Here is a 17945-nt window from a genome sequence, read left to right on the forward strand (position 1 = left end):
TTTGTACCAGCTTTGGTACTTGCTCCGTTTTCATAGTTTCACAAGGTCAGAGCTGATGCTGAAATAGCTGTGCCTGTGCCTCAGCCCTTCGATGCCACCCACACGGAGCTGCGCGACCGTGTGACAGAGCTGATGGGGGTTTAAACTTAACCCCGCAAACCACTTACCCTCCTTCAGCTGGGTCGGTGGTGTGCTGCCCCAGAGGGTAGAGCAGATGCTTTTGGCAGCTGTGGCTTCTGCTGACCTTACAAAAGTAAAGCTTACACCACGCACCTCCACTGCAAGTAGATTTAACGTAGAAATTTAACGTAGAAATGTAAGAGTAATTCCAGAGCAGCTGTGAAAGAAGTCAAATTTAACTTTCTTCTAAAGCACATTTGTGTCTTGTACAACTCAAAAGAAAACAGGTTATTTCAGAAGCAGTGAGAAAGGGAACTGAAACTTTATTATTATTAAATATGTTCCTTTGGTTATTGCACTTCAGAGAGATGAACCAGCAAACGGCACGCTGAAGCTCATGGGGAACTGTTTCTGAAAAGTAAATCTAATCTGGATAAGGTGAATCCATTTTACAAATTGTAAATGCTTAGTAGCAGACGTGCAACAAGAGAGGATCTCTATTGTGCACTTGAATTTGTTCAGTTGACAGACTGGGGTATGTTTGGATGCTGTGTTCTAAAGTAATGTACTAGGATGGAATACATGGTATAAACGTTGATTATTTCTAGGAGACTAATTAGAACTTCTCCATGTAATTAGAAATTTCATTTGATTGCTAAAAATCAGTGCAAGTCTAATCCTGCAGTTACGACAAAATGAAAGGTTTGAAAAATGATGAATACTGCTCATTTCTAGGTGGCCTAAACACAGCAATTCCCAAGGGAGCCATTAGAAGAAGGATATATACAAATATTGCCTGTCATGTAGCACGGGACTAAGTTAGTTATGTAAACAATAAAGATAAGATTCCCCTTCAACTGTACCTTTCTTGTCAGTAAAACTATTTCAGCCCGTACATGTGATTAGAAAACTCTGACCTATGAACTTCAAAATTTATTAACAACGTAAGTATTCTATGTTGACATGTAAACAAAAAAGTTTCAGTAGGAACCTGTGTTCTACTCTTAGCCCTGAAGTCATAAACCAGCATGTGGAAGTCACAGTAAGCATCAAACAACAGAAGGAAATCCTAAAATAATTAAACTAGTCCAATTCATACAGCGAAGAATTCTGAAACACGACGGGGCACTGCGTTACGTGATCCCTAACGATCTGCACGCTCCCATCCTGTGTGTTCACTTCTTGGAGGACTGGGGAGGCTGGTCTGCTGTCCGAGCTGCGCTGGTTCCCCTGCGCCGACCCTGCGGGCGCAGCCGCTTCGTCCCTTTCCTCTTTCGCCTGCCCCTCCAGCAGAAAGCCTGCTTCTATTTCAGAGTCTGCGGCCACGGCCGCTTCGCCTGCTGTGGCAGCACTTTCTAAATCTGGTTCCTTTCTCCTAGATTCGCCAGGAATCGCTGAACTGGTGTCAGAAGGTTCATGCTGCAAACAATGGTGTGAACTACAACCTACTTTTCCCATTGTTTCAGCCGTTGCAAAAGATGTGGAAGTTGTGTTGATTTCTGTAGCACATTCTTCTTCAACTGTGTCAGCTGCAGTACAGTTTGTTTCTGCCTTTGTTTGGGGGTAGTCGCCGTTTGTCTTTTCAGTGAGATCTCCTCCTGAGCTGCTAAGTGTTTGTTCTTTTCCATCACGTTCGGAACGGACTGCTTCCTGCGGCTGTTGAGAAAATAAATGAATTGTTTTAGAGTTGAAATGGACTGGGCACACAAAACTGCTGTGAAGACAGACCAAGACACCTGTTTCTCCAACGTCTACTTCCAGAAAGCCGAGTCAGTACGGTGCTGAGGTTTTCCTGATCTTGTACCGCGCGTGGGAATGAGTGGCAGGGAGGCTGTTTGCCTCCCGAGGGTTTCCTCTGCGATAGGAAACGCTGCTGGGCAGCTGCCAAGTGGCCACAGCCTCTGTCGCAATTAACAGCGGGGAAGAGCAGTGACTCACCACACCCTGGCTGTTGTTTTCTAGAACTCGAGGGCCACAAAATCAGTGAAGAGATCTAAAGTCTCATTGCAAGAAGTCTTTTTTAACCTTGCAATTAGGGAAATTACCGTCCTGTTGTATGTGAAAGGTGTAACTGGTAAGTGAGCTGTCTTTCTCAAGTGAGTTAACCCAGGAATTGCTGCGGTTTGCCTCAGGAGACTATGAACTGTGAGACCCGGTGCTGTCTAAACAGCAGTTACCCAATTTCACCATTAGCTATCGACTGCTTTAGGAAAAAACAGCTGGTAACTCTATGTCTCTATCCACGGACCGTCAGGATCAGGCGAGCATCTGTCAGGAGCAGCTGGATTCATGGATTCAAAGACTGAGTCGCTCCCTCACGCACCCAGCCCTCTCTGACCCTAAAACCACTGCTCACTCCAGCAAGAAACAAAAGAAGTACTAGTAAGTCCTTCCCAGCACTGGATGATTCTCCCACATGAATGTGTGAGTGGTTTAAGATATCTTAGCTTCCCTTTCTCAGGTACCAAAACATCCACATTTGCTCTCCAACAACCCGAATTTTAAATTTTTATGTACGATCCACACTAGCTACAAAAGTTAAGCCTGTCAAGTAATGCTGGAGCCACTATCGTTAGGGTAAACTCCTCGGTCCTCCAGCATAGTTCCAGAGGTCGCACGCTTCATCTGAACTTGCTTTCCAGGAAGCCGTCTACACATTAACTCTATCTGCAGTCTCCAGTTTATGGCCACAGAAGTAACCTGATTGTCCCTGCGTATTATCTTTCCATGTTTCCTTTAAGAAAAGTTTTAAATTAATTTCTGATGCAGTGTCTACCAAGAAATCCCAGTCAATTTGGGGGTTTTACCTCACATTTTCCTCTTTACAAAACTAAGGTTTTGTTTTCTTCATTTGTCCATCCCCTATTTTGCAAAGGGAGGTAATTTTAATCCCGTGGCAGGCCTCAGAAACGGACCACCCTGCATCCTCTACACAGACAGGGTGACTGAGGAAGAAGGGTAGCCTGAACGAGACCTTAAACATTACAAGCAGTGAATTTGAGACCAGCATTTAAGATGAATAGTCCCACGTTTAATTATCTACACAACAGGAAACCACCAGTATTCAAACACTTGGACCAAATAAAGATAACGAGACCCAATTCTTCACAGACAAAATCCTCAAGGTTTTCTCTATCTGTGTGACAAGGCAGAGGGAGTGAAGCAGTGGCCGTGACTGAGCACCCTCTGTCCATTTTACGGAGCCCTTTCCGATTCCCGCTCCCAGCAGCCAGGTTCTTTGCCTCTCCACTCCCTCTTGACCCCAAGTCCCTCCAGGTAAGTTCACTTCTGGGCCAAACACCTGGAAAGGTGTCTGTGCAAAAGACGGCACGCTTTAACTGTGGGCTCCAGCACGTGAACCCAAACTTTTGGGTATTTGAAGGACGTGGATTATTCACTTCTTTATACTGGTTTTGTTCTGATGACCTCTGCCATGACTTGTTTGCAGCACGTTGTCATCAGCTCTGACCTGAAAGCAGTTGGGGTCCCTCTGAATGAGGCATACTAGGCAGTTACTTAGTCATTTTTTTCTTTTAATACCAGTGAGAGATTTAGTGTGTGCGTGCCATGCTATATTCCTGCAAGGAGAAAGCACTGTCTTTAATGATTGTATCGCCGTTCTCCATCTTCCCAATAAAATATAGGAAGTTTCAATCCCTTGGTCACATTAAATGGCACAAACGTGAACCTGTGTTTCTAAAAACTGACATTTGTACTCACAAATACACCCTACTCCATGGTTTTCCTGCTATATCAAGACAAAACAGGAACAAAGGTGTTTCGGTCAGATTTGATACGATCTTGCTGAAGTACATAAATCAGTCAGCAGTATGTACTACTGCCAGCGAGATACTTACCTTCAACCTGATTTGAATTCTGTCCTCAGTAACATCAAGCACTTCAATTAATGGCTGACTTTCCAGTGCTGATTGGGAGCAAAAGGAAGGGCATAAAACAGTGTCTAGAAATCCATCAACGTTTTCTTCACTGACAAACAATCTTTCCTAAAGAAAAGAAAGAGCAGGTTATGTTCTTTTCGTACTATACTTCAGTGGTACTGGAGTAAGAAACTCGCTCCAAACAAAACCAGGACACTGATTCACAACACAAGTTTCACAGCACACTCACGTCTCGATAGAGAAATTCTAAGTCAGACATTCAGAAGTAACGAGGTGAAATGAATGGAAGACCAGTGCTTAGCTCATTTCGATTTAAAGTACGGATCCGCGTCATACACAAAGATAAAAGAAACAGGTTTTCTCTCTTTCGATACATGACAAATATATATAGATTTAGACTCCTTCTGAGGAATGATTTGCACCAACACTGTTCCACCGTCCTCACCTGGCTTAACATCAGGAAGGTGTTACGCTTTTATGGATTTGTTTCAGTGTCTTACTTTAGGAAAATGCAAACACCTCCTTGGACTGTCATTGCAGGATCTTTGAAGCCTCCGGCTCCAAGATCAGACCTTCTAAAGCAAAGGCTATGAAACATGCGTGGCTATATCCATTTCACATCCATCCACAGAGGCTTCTCAGATCTCCATTTAGGCAAGCGTAAACACCAGTTGGAAGAAACGGAGAGGTATCCACACTTAAAGACGACAGTCTGGGACATGTTTTGAGGCTACTAACATGCAGTTCACAAAATGTGAAACACGTTGCTACAGGTTTAAAGATTTAAATCTGTTGCAGGTAATTAAAGGTCCTAAAATACATCCTGTAGGGGCTGTTTCATAAGAACTGCAGAGCTTTCCCTGTCCTCATATTCTTCCTAAATCACCTGCTGTAGGCCGTGGGTAAGGACAGACATTGGCACAATAAAAATTAGCTAACCTAGAGGACTATTCTTATGTTCTGTGAATTACTTTTCCTGTTTAACAATGAACTGTTTAATTGGAAATAGCAGGGAAAAGTTGCAAATCTTCTTTAAGTCATACTTCTAAATTTCTCAGTCCAGTTCTACCCTCTTGTCAACCCAATGAAAGTTAAATTCAATTATCACTGACATCTTGCAGACTGAGAAGCAAAAAGGCAATTCTGCACATTTTTGGCCCCCTGTGGATGTAGCCTTATGCACAGCCAGATGCCACACTGTGTCTAAGGTACAAAATTTAACTGTCATCTTGAAAAAAAAATCTGTATTGGAAAAATAAAACAGCATAGTATTTTTTCACTATTTAAATTAGAAATCACAATATGGAAAGTCATAACTTACCTATTGCTGGTTTTCAAAACCAGAGAACTGAACTCATTTCCTATCCAGAAAGATTACAATCCAGGCAAACATCCAACATCGGATGCTGAGACAGTTTGTGGAAAGATTAAACTACAGCAGGGTTGCCTTGACAGAAAACCCTCTAGTAACGTACCTACTTCTTGCATTTTTGTATACGAAGCCTGAAGTACTTATTCCCTCGTGTTGCATCCTTTCCTGCCTGCCAGAGAGGGGCCCTGCCAGTGCTTTAGGCCTGCAGAAATATTCTGCAGAGTTCAAGAGAAGGTGTCAGAGTAAAGAAACAAGGCAGGGAGTACAGACGCAAAATCTGTGCAGCACCAAAACTCCCACAAGCTCATGAACTAGATCACTGGCAAGGCCTTGGGCAGCACAGAAGATAGATTTCCACCTCCGTCAAGTATCGCTTTGCCCACGCATCACAGACAGAACAGCTCAATTTCCCTTCTGCAGGGTTTTCGGCACGCTGCCGAGCGCGATGGCGGTTCAGCCTGTCCTGGTATCCTGCCTTCCCTTCAAAGGAAAGTAAAGCAAAGCATCCTCTGCTCCAGCACGATGACTCTCCACTCAGCTGAGAAATTTAAGTCACCTGCCAGTAATTCACCTTCACCTCCACTCCATCACACTCCACATTTTCATTTTAAAAGCCAGAATGTTTTCCTAAAAGCTGGAGACTCACAATTTGAGTGAGGATTTAAAAAAAAAAAAAAAGAGGCCAGTGTTTGTTACTGTTTTTCCTCCAAAATAACTGCTACAAGATCTCTGCATCTCAACACCCTGCTTGGGAAAAGAACCGCTATAGGTTTTGGGGCTCAGCAATCTTCCTTCGATTCTCTCTCCTGGACTACTATGACTGTGAGCAAGTCTCTTTGCCTATATAAAATGAAGAAAACAATTTTTTTTTTCCTCTGAACCTGCATTTGTTTTGTGTAGTTAGACCATAAGCCTTTTGTGAAAGGACTCGCTTACTGTGCATTTGTGCTCATAACAAAGTTGGTACCTGACCTTGCTCATGTCCATCAGCAGCATAACAATAAAAAGAAATCACAGGTACAGGAATTGGGAGAGGAGATGCTTGAAAAGCCAACAGGTAATGAAAAGTTTTCTGTTAGGTCTAAATATTGCAAATCGCATCCTTAGATCGCTTTGTCTGAAGTGACTTTAACCACAGGGTCACTTGCAGACGCTGCAGAGCCGTTGCCTCCGAAGTCAGCGCCGTGGTGAAACAGCAGCAGTGGCAAAGGGAGCGCTCTGCGGTGGGGCTCGGCACCCGGCATCCCACGAAACGCAGGAATGGCTTCATGGAGGTGTTTCTGAAATAGCAGGAGACAGTTTACACGGACCAAAGCAGAGATACAACGAAGAAAACCAGGAGGACCCTTAGGAGGGTTCAGAGAGCTCCGAGGTTCGGAGAGGACCCTGAGGTTCAGAGAGCTCCGAATAGAAACTGCCTCCCCAGGTCAGGGGTGCGAGTGCCAGCACTGCACGTCAACCATGGCTACGAGAAGAGAGCGACAGCCGCTCATCCTCAACGCAAAGACGACTTTGCACTTTGGCAACAAACCCAATATATCTTTCTGAAGGTTTTTTCCCCTGATTAAAAGCAAAATAACTTATTTTCTTCACAGAAAATACTGTTAAAAAAGAAAAACTGAATGGAAGGTCTGTTGATCAGTACTTTACAGGAGGATAAAAAGTAACTGCTTGTGATGATGTTCCTATCCTTTTGACTAATTACTATAAACCAATTTGACCAGGTTTCATACCAGCTCGACACCGTATTCCCAGAGCACTACACTTACATCTCAAATAAGTATTTAAAACTTTATCACAGCACTTCCCAGTGGCCTGCCATAAATCACGGTACCTTGTGCTGTATGCACAAGCAATGCTGTTTGTTATCTATATAATGATTATCATTAGCCTGTTCAGACAGCCAGCAACTGTAATTCAGACTTTGCATTCACGGTAAGTATATGCTGGGGCATTTATATTACTGCAGATGTTATCAAAGCACAGACCTTGGCAAAAAATGATTCAGGAATTTATTTCAAAGCCTGTTTGCTCTGGCTTGGAGGAGCAGCAAAGGACAACCATCTGCAAATGATTTCGATGACCCTGTAAAATAATTCTTCCGTTTAAACAGTTTATTTTCTGATATTTATGATACTCTCTTAGCAACTTAGCATTAAATTTGTTTTTCCCTGCACATACTGTCATCTGCTGTTTGGTACACATTCGTTTTTCCCTGTGACTAAACTGAGACCAAATTAACATAAACGTTAGCAGGAATGACTTTGGTTTCTAGAACACTTCATCATTAGAAACCGTCCTCGTATCACACAGCACTGACAGCGTTTAGCAGCAGCGGCTGCAACACCGGCAGACACAGCGCAAAGCCGGTCCCCTCACGGCTGCCCTTAACACTCAAATAGTTTGTTCTGCATTGCTTTATCCAAACTCGTAGCCAGTTACCATCCAGAGTTACCTCCCACACAGGCTGCAACCGTTTTAAAAGCAGGACAGATTTCAGGCTTAAATGATTTGCATGTCTTCTGTAATGAGAAGCTGATGCCAATCTGAAAAGGGACTTGGATCTAGGGATCTCCTGGCCTCTCGGTTTGCAGGGTCCCATTGCAAACCAGCTCAGCATGAGAACTTGAAGCTCAAAGTTTTGGTGAATGAAAGTACCTGTACTGGGGGTGGAAACTTTTATAAGGTATTCGTGACTGCAAAGATTAAACAGCTCAAAAGAAGCTTTCATGAGCTTAATCAGTAGGTTAATAATGTTTCCTGACATAACCGTTTTGTGTAAGTACGTTATTCTCATAATACATCTACCAATTAAAGGGCTGCCTCAAAAGCAGCGTGGCCAGCAGGTCGAGGGAGGTGATTCTGCCCCTCTACTCCGCTCTGGTGAGACCCCACCTGCAGTGCTGCGTCCAGCTCTGGGGTCCTCAGCACAGGACAGACATGGACCTGTTGGACAGGTCCAGAGGAGGCCACGAAAATGATCCGAGGGCTGGAACACCTCTGCTATGAGCCAGGCTGAGAAAGGTGGGGTTGTTCAGCCTGGAGAAGAGAAGGCTTTGGGGAGACCTTATAGCAGTCTTCCAGTACCTGAAGGGGGCCTACAAGAAAGCTGGAGAGGGACTGTTTACAAGGACATGTAGTGATAGGACAAGGCGTAATGGCTTTAAACTGAAAGAGGGTAGATTTAGATTAGATATAAGGAAGAAATTCTTCACTATGAGAGTGCTGAGGCACTGGAACAGAGCCGGAGAAGTTGTGGATGCTCCATCCCTGGAAGAGTTCAAGGCTAGGCTGGATGGGGCTTTGAGCAACCTGGTCTAGTGGAAGGTGTCCCTGCCCATGGCAGGGGGTTGGAACTAGATGATCTTTAAGGTCCCTTCCAGAACAAACCATTCTATGATTCTATGATTCTATTCAGAAATTAGTTTGTTTTATAGCAGAAGCAAACTAATTATGTCTCTTAATGTAGTTTGTGAAAGAGATTGCTTTGAAAAAAAGCAAATAATAAGTTTGTTCTGTTCTCCTTTTCTGTCCTCCTCTGACCTCTCAAAAAACTTGCCAAGAGTCCTGAAACGCTGAGCACAGAATTAACTGAACCAAAAATAAACTGTTGTAGGATTAAGCACAACAGTCCTAGTTTCTAGCATCATCTTCTAAGAAGTGACCCCTAACTATTATATTAACTCTTTATAGTAGCTTGGAAGTTGAAAATTATAACCCTGACTTTCAAGGAAAGCATGTAACACAACTCAAAATAGCTTGGAAATAAAGGCAAAGCCTAGATGCAGCAGTACAGCTAGCCGGACTGCCCAGCACTTCTGTTTGGACTTGTGAGCGTACCGCAGCATCCGCTCAGCTCTCCAATACAGATTTCTCCTCTCTATGAAAGGTGGCATAGGCTTATAATGTCAATGTATCTTATACTTCCCAACACAGCTCTCTGGGTTTCATGCTCGGTTGACTCTCAAACCAAGAAATACATTTATCCACCTGATTCCAAGATCACCGAGCACGAGGACAGCCCCAGCATGGCCCCAGGCAGCGTGCCCACAGCAGCACATCTAGCCCACAGTCCTTTCCGCACGCTCTCAGCACTGGAAGCAACGCAGCTCTGCCACCCACAGATGACTTCTTTTCCAGGGAATACGCGGCCACTCGGCAGCCCCATGCCAGGCGCGTGTCCAGCATGGCTGGAGAGCACGGGACCTGTCTGGGTGCAATAGACCTGACAGCACATAGAAGGCAAATACCGTGTTCAATGAGATAACGAGAGGATTAATTACAAAGACTAACAGTCCCTCTGTTGTAAAGGCAATTAAAAATAATATTGTTCCCATGGGGTTTTTTGTGTAAACAGGTCATGGCGGGTGTTTGTCTTGGAGGAGCTGCCCCACAGCATACCTGTCGCCAAAGGAGAAGACGTAAGTCCAGGGGTTAGAAAACAACACGTGACAGCGAGCAGAGGTCACAGGGCTTCAGCATTATGTACTGGCTGCTTTCCGAAGGACAAAGCAACAAAAGCTTCAAAGGGTCTCCTTCACAAGGCACTGGTGGCTGTGCCAAGCAGAAAAATCACACGTCTTTTTTCATGCTCAGTAACACACCCGTCTGAAACAGTCTCAATTCACACAGAAGTTAAACAAAGCTTTTGTATCACTATGCAATTCCCTTTTAGATACCTATGTTAAGTAATCCTCACAAACAGAACTCATGCTTAGTTCAAACCATGAACTAATCAGGAATGTTTAGTATAATATCTTTCATACTGTAAATGTTAAAAAAACATAATCTCAATGCATAGTAAAGCAGAGGAAACACTGCTCCCTGCTGTTCTCTGGAGCCCCGTGGGGGTTTACGTGAGTTAAATCTTAATATTCTCCATAACAGAACATGGGCTTTTATTATAAAAGGGGTGGGCTGACTGCAGTGATTCCCTCCCCGGCGAGGGGGACCGCAGGAGGGAAGCGCTGACCAGGAGAGTGAGCACACATCCTCTGAACAGTCATTTCAGTCCACTGAGAAAGGAGGGAAGGGTGGGGATCAGCATGAAAGAAAATTATTACTTTAACCAATCTTTTTCTAGTCACATGAAAATGAGCACACATGACCCAAAAACTGCAGGCAGAATTAATTATCTACCAAACGTGTTTCACATGCTAGTATAACTGAGCCTCCAAGTCTCGGTAGTTCAGATACACCCACCAGAAAACTGGTTTTTATTTCTGTTAAGAATTGAGCTCTTAACCCCAGGAGACCAACGTTAAAAGACAGTGCTTTACAAAGGCATGATTTCATTAATTGCCCAACTCCAGCTCTGCCGTAAACCAGGACATTCTGGGACATGTTGTTCTCGGAAACCTTGCCTGGCAGGCTTACAAATTTTATTAGTGGTTATTTAACTCTCAACCACTCTTTTTCATCACTTACTCCCCAGGCTCTGTTGTCTTAAAATGAAGGGGGAACTCTCCAAAGCAAAAGTTTCCTACATCTGAACTCCCAGGATTTAAACAAATGGAAGTGAGAAACGTAGAAGGCATTAGTGGATGAACTGCAACAGAGTGTAATGGTGGACAGCTCACAGCTGGTCCTTCGAGGCAAAGAGCAGACGGTAAAGGCAACTTCCTCAGGTCATGGGTCTCTATTCCCCTGGAAAAACAGGGCCTGGAGCGAGCCCGGCAGAAAGATCAACGCTGTGTGGTCTCTGGTACAGTGATTGAGCACAAGGCCTGTGACAAAAGGTAACTTTTAAACCCCTGAAATACATGACCCTGGTCCACGAAGTCCAAAGTTACAGGATCTTTATTTTTATAGGATTTCTGCTCACCATAACAAGTGTGTGGGTGTTATGCTTTAGCCAAGGAGCGAAACTACTCAGAGAGAAAGAGAAGCAATGGCTGCAACCGCTGATAGGAAGTTAGGGTTCAGAGTCAGCAGAGAGCTGGCTGTCTATTGTATGGGAAAGCAGTAAAACCAAAGCAACATCAAGAGCTACCAAACAAAGGAATACTTGCAATGACACAGATAAAGTCCAGGGAGGACTGTTGCACTGTAAAGACTTGCTCAAAATAAGCACTTGCTGGGGTGGGAATTCAGACTGCTCAGCATCTATGGAAACTGAGCTCTAAATATATCGTCTTTCAGCACAGGGATTCAAATGTATCTGACTACAAAAGGAAAACGAGCCCTTGAAATCCTGTTTCAAGAATGATGTCCTAAGGACAAGCTCAACTCATTCTTCTACCAATATCTGTATCATACCAATTTCCAACAAGAAAAGAGGCCAGTGCGACAACAGGACCATCACAAGCACACATGGCAGGGCTGTGCAATTACCAGCACTGTTGCCGTACGTGTTGACTGGGCAGAGGCGCACAGGCAATCAACATCAAGCGATACGCTGCACTACATCATAGTCCAGGGACGAGGCTGCCCACGAGACGCATTCTGCTCATGCGATGAACAATTATCGTAACACATTTTCTTGGCTGTTTGGCAAGTTAATGGGAGACAATTACGCAGGCAGCCTAACAGGGTACTGTAACAGCCACTGTGGCATGAGCTATGCCCGAGTTGGGCAGATTTCTCAAGTAACTAACGCAGCGAGGAATTTGTTCCCTGAAACAACACAAAAACACTTGGTCTCCAGTAAGAAGCAACTTCCCAGAAGATAGCAGAATAGGAATTTCATATCTGTAAAAAACCACCGGCCTCTTCTTTCACTGCACGCTATCCTCTGGAATGGTATGGTGGGAGAAGAGATTACAAACAAGCAGACAGCAGGGCAACTGGGAGGTGCAGGATAAAATTCCTGCTCGCCTAGGCCACCAAAAGCTCCCTAAAGTGATTAAACAGGGCGCTGCTACTGTGTGCATTCCCAAAACACTCTTCTATGACTGATGTAACTCCTTGCAGATCTCAACGCAAGAACCGTAGCTCTGATTTATAGAAAGAGATTCAAAGCAGAAAAACACCAGAGATGACAGGAGACAAATTGAAGAAAACAACAGAAGTAGAAGACAAGCTACCACAAGCAAATAGTTAATGGGCAGAAGACAGCATATAATAGTAGCTCTAATTAAATATTAATTTTTCTCACTTCACTCTGAGTGAATGCAGCTATCAGCACTGGCACAGGCACTTTTGGGAAATAGCACAGTTAAAAAAGAGCAAACAGAACAAATGACTTCAGACTATTTCAGCTGCTTCAATTTGCAGGCCCGGTATCCAAAAGGACCCCGAAGAAATCAATCTTTTTTAGCCTGCTACATGAATGAATGGCTGGAAGGCCTATGACTAATGCCAAATCTTTTCCTCCTACTCCACCCAAAACATTTTGCAATACATAATAAATTCAGCGCATTCAAAGATTTTTTAACTCACAAAAATGTAATACTGACCAAAATCCCATTACTGCATGCCCTTTTAACAACTTTCAATCAAAAGATGTTCCCCCAGTCATAATAACGAATGCCCATACCACACACTTTCAATCATTAGACAGAGATCAAAGCATGCAGAAATGTCCATCAATCACAGTACTAAAGAGATACTGCAGCAAACTTCCTGTTCCCGAACTGAATTTTCAGCTATATCCCCACAGAGAGTCACAGAAAGCTGTTGTCTTCCCTTAAAACCTGCATTTAGGCCTGCACGCCGTAAAACAACAAGGAAGAGCACGGACACACACCACGGTGCGTGATGAAAGAGATGGATATTCAGACTATCTGAAAAAGCAGATAAAATGCCTGTAGTTCCTACCCCTTCCCTTCTGTACCTATACAGAAAACGGACAGTAGTTTGCACGATGGCTTATTTGACATCACATCGGCACCACCAATTAACAGTAGCACCGAATGTTTCGTGGCCCCACTTGCACAGACTTGCAGGCTCCTGATCTGGTAAAAGCAAAGGAAACGCACTGCAAACGGTTCAGTGTAGGCGGTTCTCAATAAATTCATCATCTTTGATACTTACCCAAAATGATCAGCTCCTCCTTCAAAGGAGTTGCTATTACAGAAAAGGTATGCAGCCTGCTAAATGGGAAATAAAACGGGAAGATTCAGCTGTACATATGCTAACTGGATAAATATCTTTCAGAATCCTGCAGTATTTTCTAATTGTAGGGAGCAATTAAGATACTCCAAGCCACCATCCCAGTGGCTATATTTTAAGCCCACCAGTTTTCTGGACTTGCACTCCCATGGTACGTGATCCAACCTGCGAAGGATTTTATTGTTCTAAAATAAAGACAAATTCAAAATCACATGACTGAAAGGTTATACAAGAATGGTGCAGCCTTAATCCCTGCTCATGATAAGTTATTTGAAACTCTGAGCTTACAGAGTAACGTAGTTCTCCACAAAACTTGTGTGAGTGCTTCTTGACAGTAAGAGTGCTGAGCATCCCTTTGCGCGGACGCTGCCCGTTCTCAGCAGGCGGGCCAACCTCCTCCCGCCACAGGGAGCATTGCTGCCTAACGACCCATAAAATAATAAAATATCTAAACTAGAATCGTATTCAGACTGGTAAGATGAGAAGATGAAGAACTAGCAAAATGGCAATCGACAGCAGTTCACAGCTGCTGTTTGCTGTAGTACTGTGGTTAACTAATGGGTGTTCCTGCAGCTGTAACTGGGAGTTCTGTCCTCAGATACAGACACAGGTATACTCACTCCACACGCACCTGCATTTCATGACACTGTATGCACGTGTGTGTACGTCTGGTGTATTATAAACATCTCCTTTCTTCATGTGAATAGGCTGCATGAGCAATTTACATGGCCTTAAAGGCTAACGCTATGGACGCAGGGCAGACTCCGTTTTCACTCATCATCAGAATTTCCCTTAGAAAAAAATCAGCGCAGGAGGCAGAAGTCATTTCAATTCCAAGGACAAAGATGTCAGCTCTGTGACATGACCTTCGTACAGCTCGTACAAGACTAGCACTAATTAGGTCGTCCCACTCACATCCGGTAACAGCTCTCTGAGAGAAGCAGTTTCCGTTACTCCCAACTTCTTCTGAACTCAGACTGATAACCTAACAGCTCCCCGAGACATCATTCATAAACGAATCCAAACAGCAGAAATCACACACCGCAGTGAAGCAGTGGCACTCTGGGGAGCGTGACGCACCAACCCTGCCATTTTGAAGCCGTTACCTGCAGAGCGGAGGCGTCAAGGCCGAAGCAGAACTTCTCCCAGAGCCCGGTGCTCCGGGGGGCCTTGGCGAGCTCGACGGCAGCGTTGTGGGCAGACACGCTAACGCTGGTCTCCGGGGACGCCAGCCTGTTTGCGGGAGGAAACTGCAAGAAGAGGGCATAGGCGCCAGTGTCACTGGAGAAGCGGAGGCTGTAGTGGTTCGTGCCCACGTCCCCGCTGAGGCTCTGGGGCCGGATGCCGCGCACATGCAGGAGCAGGGTGAGGGAGGCCTCATCCTGCCGGCACTGGAAGGGAGGGCACACAGCAGCCTCGGGGCTGCCGAAGCTCTGGGGAAGAGCCATTTCGCCGGGGCTGCTCTCTGCCGCCGGCGGGGCCGGGCTCTCGGGAAGGCACGGAGGGGCGTCCCCGCCGAGGCCGCTGGGCGCGGCCGGCTCGGGGCTGGGGCTCGGAGCGGGGGAAACGGCGCCGGAGCGGGGCGGCGGCGGGTCGCCGCCCGCGGGTGGCTCCGCGGGGCGTTCGGCGGGCTCCGCGCCGCCGCACGTGCTCCGGGCCGTGCCGCCGGGGTCCGGGGGAGGAGCCGCCCCGCCGCCCGCCTCAGCCGCCGGCGGCTCGCCCAGCCCCTCCGCACCGGTTTCGGCCTCCTCCAGCCACTCCCCGCCCGGGCCTAGCGGTTCCTGCGGGCCGGGCCGCGGCACCACGGGCAGCGTGATCAGAAGCTGCCGCTGGGCCTTGTTGAAGGCGGCCCGCCCGCGGTTCTCGTCCACGTCGTAGGGGAGGCGGAGGCGCAGGCGGTAGGCGGGACGCTGCGAGTCGAGGCGCAGCTCCCGGCCGCGGATCTCCAGCGCGGCCTGGGCGGCGGAGCGCAGCAGCGGCAGCTCCACCGTCACCACCAGCTCCCGCGGCACCGGGCTGGGCGCCGAGTCGCGGGAGCACCGGTAGTCTTGCAGGTCCACATAGGAGCGGTGGCGGATGCTCCAACGCGGTGTGGTGGGGCCGGCGGGCCGGGCCGCCGGGGGAGCAGCGGGCGGCGGCGGCGGGGCGGCGGCGGGCGGGAAGGGGAAGGGCGGCAGCGGGGAGTCGCCATCGGCGGGCGGCGGCGGGGCGCCGCCGGGCAGCGGGGTGCGGATGACGGGCGCCTGCGGGACGCCCTTGTACTTGGTGCCGCGGAGGACGGTAGCGTTGGCGCGGTCGAGCTGCACGGCGCAGTGGCGCTCCACGGCCTCCAGCGCCGTGTCGCTGAGCAGGCGGCGAAAGCGGGCGCTGCGGGAGGCCAGGCGGAGCGCCGCCGGGTGGAAAACCACGTCGTAGACCAGGCGGCGGCGGCCGCCGCGGCCCAGCTCCTCGCGGCCCGGCGCCAGGCTGTAGGGCAGGGCCCAGCGGTGGCCGCCGGGCTCGGCACGGGCCTGCGGTGCCCCGACGTGCGGGTTGCTGCAGACGTTGAGGTAGCAGCGGCGGGAGCCGGCTTGGCTGGTGCGCAGCACGTAGCCCGCCGCGGGGTGGACGAAGCGCACCTCCACGCCGCGTTCCCGCTCCAGTGCCGCCACTTCCTCCTCGTACAGCCGCCGCTGCTCCGGGTCGGCCAACTCCGCCGCGTACTCGGCGAACAGGGCTCGGAACTGCTCGTCGCGGAAGGCCCGTTGGAGCCGCTCCGCCTCCTCGGCGCTGAGCTCCAGCTCCTCCAGCCGCCCCGCGCCCGCCATGGCCCCGGCCCGGCCGCTGTCGTTGCTATGGAGACGCCAAACAAGATGGCGCCTCCCGCGCGGCCGTGGCCGTTGCTATGGTGATAGTAAACAAGATGGCGCCGCCGGACGTCTCCGGCCAGTTGCTATGGAGACGCCAAACAATATGGCGGGCCCGCCCCCGTGGTCTTCCTCAGAGTCCAATTCCTCTCTTGTGAGCCCGCCGTTCTGGCCTCGCTGAGCCCTTCCCCTCCTTTCACCTCAGTGGCTTCGTGCTGGCTCTCAGCCCTCGCCCCAGTCTTCCACAGGGGTGGCTCTCCACCATCTGCCCCTCCTCTCTGCAAGGCTCGAGCTCCCCCCGTCCCACCTCTCTGAGCTGGCACTGCCTTCCCCTCCTGGCCCTTCAGAGGCGCTGGCACAGTCTCTCCCGCGGTTTGGCTTTAGACCCTCAGCAGTTCAGCTCCCACCTCTTGTATCCGGCTTCCATCCGCACCCCAATGGCCCCTCCAGAGCCCGTCCCCCGCTGTCCTCCTCCCCCTCCCGCCCCCTGAGCCATGCTCATGTCGATGCCAGCGCAGCGGGAAGGGGTCTGTGAAACAAAACAGCTGGTGCTGAGGGTCCCCTGTCTCTTCTACCCCTGATTCGGGCACTTCGGGGTAGCACCAGTCTGCTCCCCTGGTCTCAATGCCCGCGAGTGGCTGGAGCAGGTTTTTGCTTAGTTTCATCGAAAAGGGACCAGGTTCACGTGCCGACAGGCTGCCCTGCTGTAAGCCCTGTGCTGGGCACTGGTGAGGCCGCACCTCGAATCCTGTGTTCAGTTCTGGGCCCCTCACCACAAGAAGGACATGGAGGTGCTGGAGCGTGTCCAGAGGAGGGCAACGAAGCTGGTGAAGGGCCTGGAGCACAAGTCTGATGAGGAGCGGCTGAGGGAACTGGGGCTGTTCAGCCTGGAGAAGAGGAGGCTGAGGGGAGACCTCATCGCGCTCTACAACTACCTGAAAGGAGGTTGTAGCGAGGTGGGGGTCGGTCTCTTCTCCCAAGTAACAAGCGACAGGACGAGAGGAAATGGCCTCAAGTTGCACCCAGGGAGGTTTAGATTGGACATTAGGAGAAATTTCTTTACTGAAAGAGTGGTCAGGCCTTGGAACAGGCTGCCCAGGGAAGCGGTTGGGTCACCATCCCTGGAGGTATTTAAAAGACGTGTAGATGAGGCGCTTAGGGACATGGTGTAGTGGGCATGGGGGTGCTGGGTTGACGGTTGGACTCGATGATCTTCGAGGTCTTTTCCAACCTTAATGATTCTATGATTCTAAGCCAGACCAGCTGCTGACGCAGAAGTTGGCGCTGCCAGGCCCTGACTCTTTCCCACCTTCCCAATTGCTCCTTCAGCAAGGTTTCCTGCTCCCTGCCTTCTGAAGAAGTTTAAAAGGACCATGTCCTTGTTCCTCTTACCTCTCCTCTCCCTGCCTGCATTAACACTAGCAGCAAACAGATTATATACTGCCTTTAGTAAATAACACCTCATAACCTTCTCTAGACCTTTCCTGTCCAAAGAAAAACCCTAGCCCCCATTTCCAGTATCTCCTGTAGATAACTAGCTATCAGTTCAACTCAGCATGGTAAAAGACAAAGTTCTCCCTATCTTTAACTTCTTTTTTTAAAAGCTAGGTATTTCCTGTTAGATATACATGATTTGGTTCCTCCAGTTACCTTCTT

General features: G+C 48.2%; 2 protein-coding genes across 2 annotated transcripts; one reads left to right on the forward strand and one right to left on the reverse strand.

Annotated features, from left to right (window-relative positions):
• Positions 1-426: 426 nt before the first annotated feature.
• On the reverse strand, positions 427-16407 carry DNAAF2 (dynein axonemal assembly factor 2). Its single transcript, XM_075150690.1, has 3 exons — positions 14550-16407; positions 3978-4124; positions 427-1776 (listed from the first exon to the last, which is right to left on the reverse strand). The coding sequence occupies exons 1-3, from the start codon at positions 16248-16250 to the stop codon at positions 1204-1206; spliced, it is 2421 nt and encodes an 806-aa protein (XP_075006791.1). The 5' UTR covers positions 16251-16407; the 3' UTR covers positions 427-1203.
• A 417-nt stretch (positions 16408-16824) lies between these two features.
• LOC142083167 (uncharacterized) lies at positions 16825-17461 on the forward strand (the record flags this gene model as incomplete). The annotated part of the gene is given in 2 exon segments (XM_075152405.1): positions 16825-17063; positions 17065-17461. Coding segments are annotated over 2 exon segments (636 nt in total), but the record flags the coding sequence as incomplete, so codon positions are not given.
• Positions 17462-17945: the final 484 nt, after the last annotated feature.

The sequence above is a fragment of the Calonectris borealis genome, chromosome 5 (assembly GCF_964195595.1).
Source record: "Calonectris borealis chromosome 5, bCalBor7.hap1.2, whole genome shotgun sequence".
Taxonomy (NCBI): Eukaryota; Metazoa; Chordata; class Aves; order Procellariiformes; family Procellariidae; genus Calonectris; species Calonectris borealis.

Excerpts from the sequence above, each read along its gene's own strand:
- DNAAF2 (XM_075150690.1), bottom strand. The coding sequence starts at position 16,250 with ATGGCGGGCGCGGGGCGGCTGGAGGAGCTGGAGCTCAGCGCCGAGGAG. Across the intron at positions 4,125-14,549 it reads TTGACGCCTCCGCTCTGCAG|GAAAGATTGTTTGTCAGTGA; the intron begins GTAACGGCTTCA and ends TCTTTTCTTTAG. Across the intron at positions 1,777-3,977 it reads GAATTCAAATCAGGTTGAAG|CCGCAGGAAGCAGTCCGTTC; the intron begins GTAAGTATCTCG and ends TTTTCTCAACAG.